Raw genomic sequence first — 13,417 nt, 5'->3', positions numbered from 1 at the left:
GCTAGCTGCTAGGGAATGCAATTATCTTGGATCTTGACTGCCTGAGGAAATGAGCACTGAAAGACTTGGTGGGAACAAAGTGCTTTCTCAAATGGGAGCTCTTGGCTGTCATCCTAAGATTTCCCAGGACAGGGAAACTTGTGTGGGTTTTGCCATTACAGGAGCAGGACATATAACAAAGCATTTATTCTAATTTTTGCAAGAAAGTGTTTTTTGGGGGGGTGGGATTATAATATCCATTTCCATTTGGTTTTTATTTTTAATACTGAGGTCTTGTGCAAGAGTGATATTTTCCTGATTAAGGATTGTCTAAGAGTGATAAAGAGGTGTTGTGAGAAATCTCTGAACTATTTTTTTAAAAGCCTGATATATGGATTGTGATTACGGCAGAACAACTACTCCAAACAGGGTTGCTGAAATTTGAGCATGCCTTTAGCGTGCGGCAATTGGTGGAAAGTCATAGTCTTATAATATCGGCTGCTGGAAACAAAATGGTTAGGTTGTGCTCTGGTAAGGAAGAAACGAGAGCGGTGATAGTGACCATACATATGACAAATTGCCCACCCCAAATAATGCACTGATCACCTTCCACACTGACTGGACGTGTAGAACAGGCTGTGTTTACTGATCAAATCTCCCATGGTAAGAAAATAATCGGGATTAAATTTAAACTGAAGTACGGGTTGGCATTTTGATGGCAACAAGGTTGTGTGGAGGCTTTTCTTAATCAGCAGCTCTGATTCCACAAGACACTCTCACCAAAATAAAAGGCAGGTCCCTCTGTTGCTCCTCCTGTTTCAGAAAAAGGACTCACCACTGCCTCCCAGTGCTACTTCTCACCCATCCCTGAGCCATAGGCAGTACAGTAGCTCCCCCCCCCTCCGTCAATCATTTCCTAGGGCATTAGAAGGTTATTGTTGTTGCTGCTTTAAAAGGAGAAAACAGAGCCTCTCCCTCTCTAACCTCTTGGCTTCTCCAGACACCTGTAGTGATAAGATTCAGCCTATGGCACCCTAATCTAAACCACGCCTCTCAATTTTTTTGCACTACAGTGTAGCTGCTTGTGGAAACTCCATGATGGCTTTTTGTTGTCGTTTAGTCGTCTCCGACTAAAGAACTGTAAAGGACAACTTGACCCCAAAGGGAGCAGTGAACCAGAAATATGCTATTTGTTTCAGCTGAACAAACAGGTTCTTTATACACACTCCTTTTAAAACACAGGTGGGTAACCCGCAACCTGAAGGCAGCAGCTTCCAACCTCATTTCATGTGACTTCCAGAACCACCTGAGGCTGCTCCCTTCCTCCATCCCCTGGAGAGCTCCTTCATTCCTGTTCATTTCTTCTTTATTTACCATAGCTTTTAAAAGAGCCCCCGCCCCCGCCCCCCACTCACCCGTGCCTCCTTTCTATGCATTTTTCAGAACTGGAAGGGGCAGTATTTTATTTCACAAAAAGAAAAGATAGGGTTTTTTTTAATTTAAAAAAAATTCCTTTTCCCTTTCCTGGTTGTATGGCCTGGGGAAGAGAAGTTTCTTCCCCTAGCTGCCTTATAACAACTTGACAGGTTTAATGTGAGTGGCGCAGGGCTTTTTTCCTCAGCTGGAACTCACTGGAACTTCCAGCATCTTTCAGTTGGGCGCCGTTGCCATTCTAAGAGAACATGTGAAACAATGAAAAGGTAAACCACCGTGAGGTGCAAATATATGTATAAACAACCTTCACATATACAAGGAGATTCAAAAATGTGTGCAAAATCTCATGTTCGAAGTCAATTAATCAATTGACCAATCTTTGAGAATTGTGAGCTTTGGCAGTCTTGTTAAGCCTTCACACATGAACCTTTGAAAGTGTCCGCCCCCTGAGGAAACCATTCCTGTGAAACGGGCAAGAAGCTGGCCACCCGTCGGATGAGATAAGAACATATGGGAAGAGATAAGAACGCATGATACATCATAGCACTTTATTGTCGGACTTGATTATTGCACGTTATTCTGGACTTTTATGACTTCGAACATGATATTTTGCACACATTTTTGAATCTCCTTGTATATGTGAAGGTTGTTTATGCATATATTTGCACCTCACGGTGGTTTACCTTTTCATTGTTTCGCCAACATCACCGTGTTGTCTGTTGCTGCTGCTATTCTAAGAGAACATGGCACCTCTTTTTCTAGAAAAATAGCACTGGTGTGCAGCATGTATTAGTACACAGCATTCATCTTTTAACTGGATGTGGCATGATGTGTTTTTATGTTATTGCAAGCTGGACACTTTTAGTTAAGAATATTGTAAATCTTTTGATGTATTGCAATTTAGTATTTTTTTTTAACATTGTAAGTTGATTTGGGATGTTTTTGTAGTGACAATTATCCTGGTAACAATAGTAACTATTGTTATAGTGAAGTCAGAAAGTAGTTACAGTAGCTATATTGGTCTCTTGTGCTAAAAATAAAATAAATCCTCTGTCTACACATTTGAGAGTAATCCCATCAGTGGGGTTTACTTCTGATAGAATTCCCAGTCCTATGCAGGTCTGTCTGGAAACTGAAGCAGGGTTGTTTTCAACTAATTGATACAGACCATCATTTGACCTGCCTCTACCCACCATTGGTATGCACCCCTTCCTTGACAGAGTATCCCCAAATGAATGTGGCCCTCGGCAGGAAAAAGTGGCCCATCACTGTTTAAATATTATAGTAGCATCACGACCTGTGACTTTATTAATTCTATAAAATCTGTTCATTGACAAAGTGGGCTCTTAACTATCCTCTGAGAGCGCCAGCCATTACATTTGACTGGGCACAGAGAGGCTATAGAAATCCCAAAACTTGTTTGTGTATGTGACAGTACTCACTGGTAGAGTGTACCAGCACCGCTTTTTTTGCTGCCCATGGCCTCCATTTTTTACTGGCACAGATGGCACTTTTATCAGTATCTGAGTACTGACACCTCATTTTTAATAATAAAAATTTAATAATAGTTTATTATTTCTACCCTGCCCATCTGCCTGGGTTTCCCCAGCCACTCTGGGTGGCTTTCAACAGAACTTTAAAAAGAGAATAAAACTTAAAACATTAAAAACTTCTCTAAACAGGGCTGCCTTCAGATGTCTTCTAAAAGTCAGATAGTTGTTTATTTCCTTGACATTTGATGGCTGGGCATTCCACAGGGCGGGCGCCACTACCGAGAAGGTCCTCTGCCTGGTTCCCTGTAACCTCACTTCTTGCAGTGAGGGAACCGCCAGAAGGCCCTTGGAGCTGGACCTCAGTGTTCTTTTTTTGGTGGAGGGGAAGACAAACTTTATTAGAAGGACACAGGGTGGATTATCTCTCTCTGACCAAGCCGTACAAATGTGTCACATGGGAGTTTTGACCCCATTGGGCTACAGTCAGCAGCGGGCCTCAGAACAACCAGTGGGCCTCACATTCAGACTCCAGAACTGTGAGCACATCCCCTTCTCAGACTGGATGTTATGGATGATCAAAAGGCTGGTGTCATCCAGAGTCCAGAGGATTCCTTTGTAGCAAGCTACGTGCTAAAGCCAAAAGATGACAAAGCACGGAGCAAGGAGGAACTGCCTAATGAAGTTTCCAGGCTGGGAAAGGCACAGATGATCTAGTGAATTTGAAACACCAAATATTTTATGATTTTTAAACATTGTATTAATTGTTTCAATTTTTAAAAATCAGCAAAATGTGTGGGTTTTTGGAAACAGAACCCGGAAGTGTGATTTCCCCCAAAATGCTCAACAACTTTACCAAGAAAAGCTCAACAACTTTTTGCATCTGGATTTCTACTTTTTGAAATATGGCAACCCTGGGCTATTGGGACATCTTCATTTCCCCCTCCTGATATATTCAGGTTCCCTAGTACAGGGATGGAAAACATGTGCTTCCCCCCCACCATATATTGCTAGGCCAGCTGGGCTTATGAGAGTTTTGAGTTTGATGCCCTATGGAAGGCCCCAAATTCCACATTCTTCTTGTAGTTACCAGCCAAATGTTCCTGTATTCTGATGAAAGGTTTCAGAATTCAGACACTTAAACTCAGCCCCAAACATATTTTCCCTTGGCAATGCCTCATTGCTTCAGTGACAGTGGACACCATTTCCCCCCTCAGTCAAGAGTGCTCAGGAACGCAGACCAATTGCCCCAACCCTAAGCGTACTTTCATAAAACTAAGTTCTACAAAACCCAGGGAATGATGATGAAAGATCCCCCACCAATGCAAGATGACCAAAGCCGATAGTGTCAGGTATAAAATAGTTTATTTAAAATGAAAATGTATGTAAATTGTATGCATAGTTATCATAATAATAACAATAATATAAAAAGAACCACCCCACACAAAGGCGGGTACAAGATGCTACAAGCTTCACATATCCATACCTAAAGAACAGGTACGTAGATTGAAATGGCTGTGTAGTTAAAACTGCTGCATGGCAGCAAAATAAAACTGTCTTGGTTTTAGGTATAGAGTCCGTTTGCATCTGGGGTCTCACATACAAGTAACAGTTCTCTTGCCTTCTGGAAACTGCACTGTCAAGAAGGAATGGGGCAAGGAATGTCCTGTGCATTTCAGATCACCATGCTCTTGCAGGCGCCAGGCGTGCTTTTAGGATGCATGCTGCCGGTTCACCAAATTTCTCACTGCTAGCACCTGCTTGCCTTTTTCCAGTGTTACACCCTCCTGTTTCTGAGGCACAACCTCCTCTTTTGTCAGGGGGGTGGCAGGTCTCTCCTCCTTCTCCCTCTCCTCCTCCTGCCTCTCCTCACAGGCAAAAGGGCTGCAGACCGTCTCCACCAGGCCAATGACCACACCAAAGAACGTCAGCACGCTGCCCAGCATGTACAGCTTGACCATCTTCCCGTTGGGTTTCTGGCTCAGCATCTCTTTGGCAAAGGGAATCAGCTCCTGCATCGTCTCCATGGTTAGCTAGGGGAGTAGACACAGCGAGTCACAGAGACCTGCAGAGCAAAGCAGAAAACAGAAAGGACATAAGCTGCAGTTCAAAGGATGCCTCCTCTCCCCGCCAAAAAAAATCCCACAAGCTGATCTTATTTTGAAGAAGCCGACAGCACTTACAGAAGTGCAACTTACAATGGCCACATTATCTCTGCAATTACAATGCAATTCAGATTATCTACCTGTCTCACTGCAGGACGCATGCGCAAGGCTTACCAATGCAAACAGCATGGGAGCTCGGATAATTCCCACCCCCCCACCCCCCATGCAACCCCACGCTTGCAACCTTTAATTCGAGGAATTCAAATCGCGCTCTGCACAACCTCATCCCAAACTGGATCTAGGTGAACTGAGCCGCCAGCCACCGACCTATCTCAGCGCCTGTCGTTTAACATCCTGGTTTTGCTTTCAGAAAACAGAAATCCGCTGTACTCACCAGAATCACAGAGCTGTCAATCTTTGCCTCGATAGATCTCTTGTTTAAGCAACAGCGGTGCTTTTTCTCTCTGCTCTTTAGATCCGACCAGGCACTCGGCGCTGCTCAGCTGTTGCCTTTGCAAGCGCGCGGCCCGGGCCTTTATATTCCCCCACGCTGGGCGAAGCCCCGCCCCTGGCCCAACTCAGCTTGCTAGAGGTCGCCCAGGCAGGCGGAGGGCCAAGGGGGCTGCCCATGCGCCGAGCACGCCGCGCGCACACGGCGGGCTTAGGGGACCGGACCCTCCCGGGACGCGCGAGCTGGCAAGGCGCAGGGCCGGGGTGGGCGCCAGCTGCCAGTGACCCGGGCAAGGAGACGGGAAGGGGGAGGCCGGCCAAAGCCGCCCAATCAGCCCGTCTCCTGCGCCAGGGTGTAGTTGTGTGTCACGTAGCAAACGGCGGGCCCTCAGGCGGGATCTTTTCTTTTCTTTTTGCAAAGGTCGAGAGGGTCATTTTGCGCAGCCAGGGAATAAGCAGGCGGAGACGTGCGCGGGTGCCAGTGTTAGGATGACCTTCACTCCCCCCACTCTAATAAAACAGCCTTGCGCTAAAGGGCATGAAGGCTTTGCAAGGAGGCTTAACCGGTGACTTGGCTTATATGTCTCCTCGTTTGCTTTGTTTTGCTCAGTTGAGTGATTGGGGTTATTAACCGGCCCCCAAGCGCAATGGTTTAAGAGGAGGTAACACATGCTGCATCCAACAGCAACCAAGTGCCCCCCTCCAGTTGTTGCTGGGCTGCACCTCCCATCAACCCCAGTCAATGCAGTGGGATAGTGGCTCCTCTAAGGACCCCCGGGGTAGCTTTGTGGATAGGCAAAGCTTTGAACCCTGGTTTTGCTGAGCCAAGCTGAGCCTGCAGACTCTGCCATAGTTTAGATACCTAGTTTCTATATATCATAGAATTGTAGAGTTTTAAGGGACCTATATATGGGTGGGTGTGTTTCTCTTGTACCCTACCTTTCACTCAAGGAGTTCCACTGCTTGCCCCCACTTTTTATCTTCACAGCAACCCTGTGAGGTATGTTAGGCTGAGAGAGAGTAACTGGCCCAAGTTCACCCAGTGAGCTTCATGGCTGAGCGGGGATTTGAACCTGTGCCCCATCTGCACTATACATTTAAAGCAGTATTATACAACTTTAAACAGTCATGGCTCCCACTTCCCACCCCGCAAGAATCTTGGGAACTGGAGTTTGTTAAAGGATGCTGAGCGTGTTTAAAGGTAAAGGTAAAGGGACCCCTGACCATTAGGTCCACATGGACAACTCTGGGGTTGCGGCGCTCATCTCGCTTTACAGTACTCGCCGAGGGAGCCAGCGTACAGCTTCTGGGTCATGTGGCCAGCATGACTAAGTCGCTTCTGGCGAACCAGAGCAGCGCACAGAAATGCCGTTTACCTTCCCATTGGAGTGGTACCTATTTACTTGCACTTTGACATGCTTTCGAACTGCTAGGTGGGCAAGAGCTGGGACCGAACAATGAGAGCTCACCCTGTTGCAGGGATTCGAACTGCCGACCTTCTGATCGGCAAGCCCTAGGCTCAGTGGTTTAACTCACTGCTGAGAGTGGTTAGGAGACCCCTATTTTCCTCACAGAGCTACAACTCTTGAGTCATTTCACAACCAGTCCCTGTACTCTGGGAACTGTAGCTCTCTGTGGGGAATAACAACTCTCAGCACCCTTAATAAGCTACAGTTCCCATGATTCTTTGGGAGAGTGGTATAACATTGTCTTCTTTGTGTAGTGCAGATGGGACCAAAGCTTGTCACACTATGCCACACTGGCTGTATATAGGTTCTTTATGTTAAGGCCCAACAACTACCTTCAGAACCCAGCAGTGGGGACCAGCCACCTCTGAGCAGATCCTTCCAGCCCCTTCCTCTAGTGCTTGACTCGTGTTTTTTATTAAAGGGGAAAGGCAAGCAACCCATGTTAGCAGCGTTTAGGTTCTAGCCAGCTTTGAGAATGGTTTGGAGAAATTGCTCTTCTGTACACAGGGCATGGTTTGGGCCTTTTGGGATCTGTGTTCTATTTCTGTCCCTAAAGCCGCTGGGCACTTGCGCAAGCCTTTGTGCCTCCCTCTCACCTCTCACCCACTAGCTGTGTTGTCTGTTTGGATAATAAGGGGTTGCGAATGCATGCAGTCTGTTGCAAAAGTGTCTCTCATTGCAGCAAAGACCTTGTTGCTATATCCAGATAAGGAAGGGTTGAAAAAAGTGAATCAGTGAAGGATAGAGTTTGGTTTAGGCTTTCCAAATGAAAGTGTGGAGGACGGCCGATAGCATGGGGGTCCCACAGCCCCCAACTTCCATGCATTGTATGCCTGGAAGGGTCATCACATCAGCTAGTGTGGACAGACTTCATGTTTTTAGAAATATGCTGAGGTCCACCAACTGGTGCCAGGTGCAACACAATATCTCTTTTTGGGTGTGTGGAGTTGTAGAATCAGGTGCAAAATAGTGTTCAGGTGATAAAACCATTTGTTTATTGTACCCCATGAGCTATATACCGATATTTTCTGTATTTACAGGTACAAATCTACATCTGAGCTAATACAAATCAAGGTTTGAGCAGCAAAACGTCACCCACCTTTTGCATTTGTTAAGCTGTTGGGTGTTAAAAACCCTTGCTGATCCACTGCAAGTCATCCAGCAATGTACCTGCAGACCCCAATCTATCTTCTGCCCACTGCGGATGTCCAGTGTTCTCAAAGAGTTTAGACACAATAGTGATTCACAAATGATTCTGGAAGTTGTTAATAGTTTGCAGGCAGCGATTCACTTCTAAAATGAGATTAGGGGAATCAGGCTACAGTTTATGATCTGAGAATCCTCCTCCTTAACCCCACATGTGTGACAGCAGTTGGCTGGGCTTCCTCAGTGGTGGAAGAAAATCACTATTCTCATGTTCAGAAGTCATGTTTTATTACTCCACATATTCTAGGGATGAGATCTGGCACTGAAAGCAAATTTTCAAGTGCAAGCCATGGTGAGTTCTAATTCTGGTTCAAGCTAAACCTTGGGTGATGTAGGACTGGTGGTTATGGTCTTTCCATTCTGGAAAGTGATTAAAGGAAGGATCACTTCCATGTCAAGCAGTTAAACCCATTCCCCCCTGGGAATTGTAGCTCTGTGAGGCAGTTAACTACAGATCTCAGAATTCTTTGGGTGATCCACCCAAATATGCTTTAAATGTACATTGTGGATGTGCCCCATGATCCTATTGCACCACTTCCTGTTCCATCATTTTGTGTGTCCATAAGACCCAATGAGGAGCAAGTGTGAACACTCAATGTATAAGAGGGAAAGATTTTGTATAGTGGCTGAAACACACTAAGAAATCCAACAAATTATTACATGTGCAGACACCTTTTTTTAGCCAATCCATAGAATTGGGTTGCCTAACCATCTTTCCATTTCATTGGTTTTTTGCCAATACAGTATATATAATTGTAGAGTTGGACGGGACCACACGGCTCATCTAGTGCAACCCCTGGCAATGCAGGAATCTTTTGTCCAACGTGAGGCTCAGACCCATGACCCTGAGATTAAGAGACTCGTGCAGCTGTGAAGTTTCAAACAATTTTACTCTGTCTGATGTCCTCTTTACTGCATCATCTTTTCTTCATAATAAAAAATATAAAATCCTTCCAGTAGCACCTTAGAGACCAACTAAGTTTGTCATAGGTATGAGTTTTCGTGTGCATGCACACTTTTCTTCATGTTTTGGAGAGATCTGACTGAAGTGTTTAGTTATTCCTTTTCTCCAGAAGCATTCTAAAAATTCTTGTTCCTAAGCAGATTGAATTTGATCAGTTGGAGATGTAGAGGGAGATGTGTTTTAAATCTGAATACAGACATAGGTACAGACCCACATTTATAAAATATCCCCTCCCGGCAAAACTACTATATCTGAAAAAGAACGCAGCAGTGAAACAATTAACAGGGATTTAAACTAAAATTAAACTAATTTTGACCAAACTGCGGGAGGCAATGGAAGACAGGAGTGCCTGGCGTGCTCTGGTCCATGGGGTCACGAAGACTAAATGACTAAACAACAACAAACTAAAATAATGCTGCATCCCAATATTTCCTTTCCCCTTTCTACAAAACTTTCCTTATGCAATGGGCTCATCTAGTGTAATGAAACCATGTAGGAACCAACTGTCCCCTAGCAGCAAGTCAGAAATGGAAGGGACAAACATTCTGTGAAGGAGATAGTGAATCTCTCCCTGCCACTTTCACACTTCTTCACCTCCGTCTCCAAATGAGCATTGCATCAGCAGCATAAAGCAGGTTACATAAACTTTGGTAATGCATTCTCTAACCTTAAGCTGCTATTAACCCATTTCACATAAATACCGGAAGTAAATACGTTCTATATTTTGTCTCTGGAGGATGGGACAGATGCATGATCAGTTCCAATACTGGCACAAGGCATTTTCTCACAATTATTGTTTTTTTTCCTCCTGATGTGACTGTCAGTATTTGTTTTAAGGGCCAAACTGGGAAAGATGCAGTTAACATTGTGTGGATGGATTTTAAAAACTAAATAGCAAGTGAAGGAGGAAGCACTGAATCCCTTTGATCACTGTCTCAGATAGCCAGTCCACTTCTAACCCAAATGCAGTATGTTGTGGCTAGGTAAAAAGTGAGCACAGTTCCCAGCATTCAGTGTGCCCTGGTCTTGTGCTTGCTCTTTGCCCTCAACTGCTTGCACTGTTTTCAGTTGTGCTTGTACACCCAGATATTTTTCCTGCGGTTGAGACAAGGATCTGATTTCAAAACAAGATTTCCTTGCTAGCCTCACAGGACTTAGCTGGGCACTCTGCCTCTTATCAGTTTGAGTGCCCAGCAATGTGCTTGGGATGTCTAACTTACTACTTGGGAGAGTGTTTCTACCTTGCTATTCTCAGACAGTAAAGCATCGGGGTACCTAAGGAACAGGCATATATAGAAAAATCCTTTCTCCTTGAACAGACGTTCTTAAAGAATGAGCATGGGCTTTGCCACATCAGATGGGTTACATCTCTAAACCACCTGTCTGACACTAATTATATTGTCTTCAAACTTTCCCTACCTAATTTCCTATCCCTGGAAGTTATCTTCTGTGCTAATGCTCACTTTTCAGTCCACAGAGAGGAAAATATACTTTAATCGGCGATAACCTTTGGTGCCAAATTGGAGCCCAAGATAAGAGATGTTTTTTGTTTTTTGTTTAATCAAGCAGTCAGACCAGAAAGCTGTTTACATGCTGCAAAATGTTTCATCTGTGTCTGGGAACCAATGTAAGCAACCTGGAATTTAAAGGGTTGATTGCAGCCTGTTCTACCTTAGGAGGAGTTCTCTGTTTCACACATTATCCAGCTGCAAGGGTAGAGAACCAAAGCCAGTCCTGGCCACCAGTTGCATGTATCTGTGTTGCACATCTTGTAAAACATATGGTTGTTGCATCCGTATTCCAACTTTTTGCATGCACATTTTAAATACTTGAATGTGAGAAATAGCCATTGGTTTCACACTATTTCCACCCAAAGGCCCCAGGAGTGGGGAACTGATTTGGATGGTCCACCCCTAGAGACTAATGGAATCTGGTAGATGCTCTGGGGAATTTCCAGATGCTCTGGGTAATTTCCCAGGAGACAGACTAGGTGCTCCATGTTTCACTGTAAAATGGCTCCCAAGGGTTCTCTTCGTTGCTGCAGAGCCCACATTGCTCCTTGTTCTACTGAGGAGCTGCAGACAGTGAAGCATGCTAGAGTGCAGGTAGTGGAAAACTCACTCTGAAGGTGTCTGGACACACGTTAGGTTACATATTTTTGTTTACCAATTGACAGTGAAAGCTTCAAAGGCACTTCATTGCCTTTGCTGGGTCATACCAAAAGTGGTGGGTGGGCTCCTGGAGCATAGCACTTTGAGCATGAAATCTCCCAGCTCCATAGTGTGTTGGATGTTCCAGAATTGTAACTCCAGGCAAGGCGTCCAATGCAGCACCTTCTCACATTTTATGTTATTGAACTCAGTTTATGAGGTGTGACGATTATGGCCAGCGTTGTGATAATGTGGCCAGCTTCCTTGACACCCATGCACCCTAGCTGGTAATAGCCAGTTGGATGGCCAGGGGTCTTGCTCAGGTTCGTCCAGGCAAATGCATCTCTATGTGATGGATTTGTGTCTTCTGCAACAAGAATTCAAAAACGTTCCTGTATAACCAGGCATTTGTGGGCGAGAGGATTTCAGTGTCCCTGAAGTTTCAATGTATCTATGTGGGTTCTCTGTTTGTTTCTATGTTGCTTTGGAGTGCCTTGGGCAAAACAGAGCGACCAACAAATGTAATAAATAATAATAAACAAACAGCAAATCGCTTCCCCTTTGTGACAAACAAAATCTGCTGCCTTGCTCTGCCTTATCCTAGGGCCAGCTTTGGAGCTGTTACAGTGGTACCTCGGGTTACAAATGCTTCAGGTTACAAACGCTTCAGGTTATGAGCTCCGCTAACCCAGAAATAGTACCTCAGGTTAAGAACTTTGCTTCAGGATGAGAACAGAAATCGTGCTCCGGCGGCACGGCGGCAGCAGGAGGCCCCCATTAGCTAAAGCGGTGCTTCAGGTTAAGAACAGTTTCAGGTTAAGAACGGACCTCCGGAACGAATTAAGTTCTTAACCAGAGGTACCACCCTTACTCTTCAGAAGGCTCATTTTAAGAAAAACAGAAACATTTGGGGATCTGTTCACATATTTCCTACATTTTATCTAGGTTGGTCCTCATGTGTTTCATAGAATCTGAGAGCCCATTTAGGCCCGTTTCTGTATTATATACCTGCACATGAAATCCCTTAATGTTTAGGAGGCACCTTAATACATGAGATTTATTGATCATAGAATCATAGAATTGTGGAGTTGGAAGAGGCCCTGTTGAGTCATGATGCGTTTTTTCTCTTCCAGTCAGACCCTTATATGGATTTTTAACATGGATAGTTAATAGGAATAAGCATAAAAGAGACACTTTGCATTAGTATCAAATACTGGACCAGATACAGATAATCATTTGAGTCACAGAGTTCAGGACATAACCTATAGGAATGGTTTTCAACTTGCAGGGTTCAGAGAACCATTTCTGCCAGGCTACTACAATAACTGGTGGCTGGGCTGGCATCTAATCACCTCCTGTGTATTTGCACCAACCATAGGGGTGCGCTTATCAGAGGATAAGGAGACTGAGGGTGGTCAGATGGCTGCTATTGTAATTGCCCACAATGTCCCGGAATGACACAGCACCTCTTTGGAGCATTGTAGGCAGTTGCTGTGGCAACCACATGGCACTCAGAACTGTGGAACAGAGAGTCAGAATAATCTTTCTTTGCATAAGCCATTAGCCATAGCAATACAATAAAAAATAAAATAAAATAAAATGTACTGAAGATAGAGGTAAAAACTTAACTATACAAAATACATTCTGGAGGTTTACATCAATAATCAAATAATAGATCTTATTCTAATTGCCCCTGCTAATTTTTTTTTTTTGCAGTTTTAGCTGCATCTTCTGGCATACAATATCAGGCCTGCTGGAGAATGCTTGTAATGTTCCAGTGTGTACTATCAGACCCAATGAATGGATGTAATATTATCATTCACTCGATATCATGGGTAGAATGATGAGGTCAACCAAAAAACAGATTATTTGGAAAACTTACCAGACTGTTTTCCAGTATCTATAATTGAGGTCAATAACAAAGGGAGTTAAGCAAGGTTGTATCCTAGCTCCCGTACTGTTTAATTTATATATGAATGATATTGTCCAGAGTTTAACATCCCCAGAGTATCATGCCCCTAAATTGAACACAAAAGCCAATAATATAGAGATCTATATTATCATATGCAGATGATGCGGTACTTCTATCTCAAACAAAAGTGGGCCTAAAAAGATTGATGATGGCGTTCTTAGGATGCTGCCAAAGAGAACAGCTGGCCGTGAATTACAA

General features: G+C 44.3%; 2 protein-coding genes across 2 annotated transcripts in view; one reads left to right on the top strand and one right to left on the bottom strand.

The window, feature by feature from the left end:
* Window positions 1-13,417, top strand: part of LAMB3 (laminin subunit beta 3) — a 128,519-nt gene that overhangs the window by 45,148 nt on the left and 69,954 nt on the right. The gene's annotated exons all lie outside the window — the stretch shown is intronic.
* G0S2 (G0/G1 switch 2) lies at window positions 4,252-5,520 on the bottom strand. Its single transcript, XM_035122667.3, has 2 exons — window positions 5,403-5,520; window positions 4,252-4,968 (listed from the first exon to the last, which is right to left on the bottom strand). The coding sequence occupies exon 2, from the start codon at window positions 4,928-4,930 to the stop codon at window positions 4,616-4,618; it is 315 nt and encodes a 104-aa protein (XP_034978558.3). The 5' UTR covers window positions 4,931-4,968; window positions 5,403-5,520; the 3' UTR covers window positions 4,252-4,615.

This window comes from Zootoca vivipara, chromosome 7 (genome assembly GCF_965207765.1).
Source record: "Zootoca vivipara chromosome 7, rZooViv2.hap1.1, whole genome shotgun sequence".
Classification (NCBI taxonomy): domain Eukaryota; kingdom Metazoa; phylum Chordata; class Lepidosauria; order Squamata; family Lacertidae; genus Zootoca; species Zootoca vivipara.
Note: the sequence above shows the minus strand (reverse complement) of the source record. Positions and strands in the feature narration are given on the sequence as shown.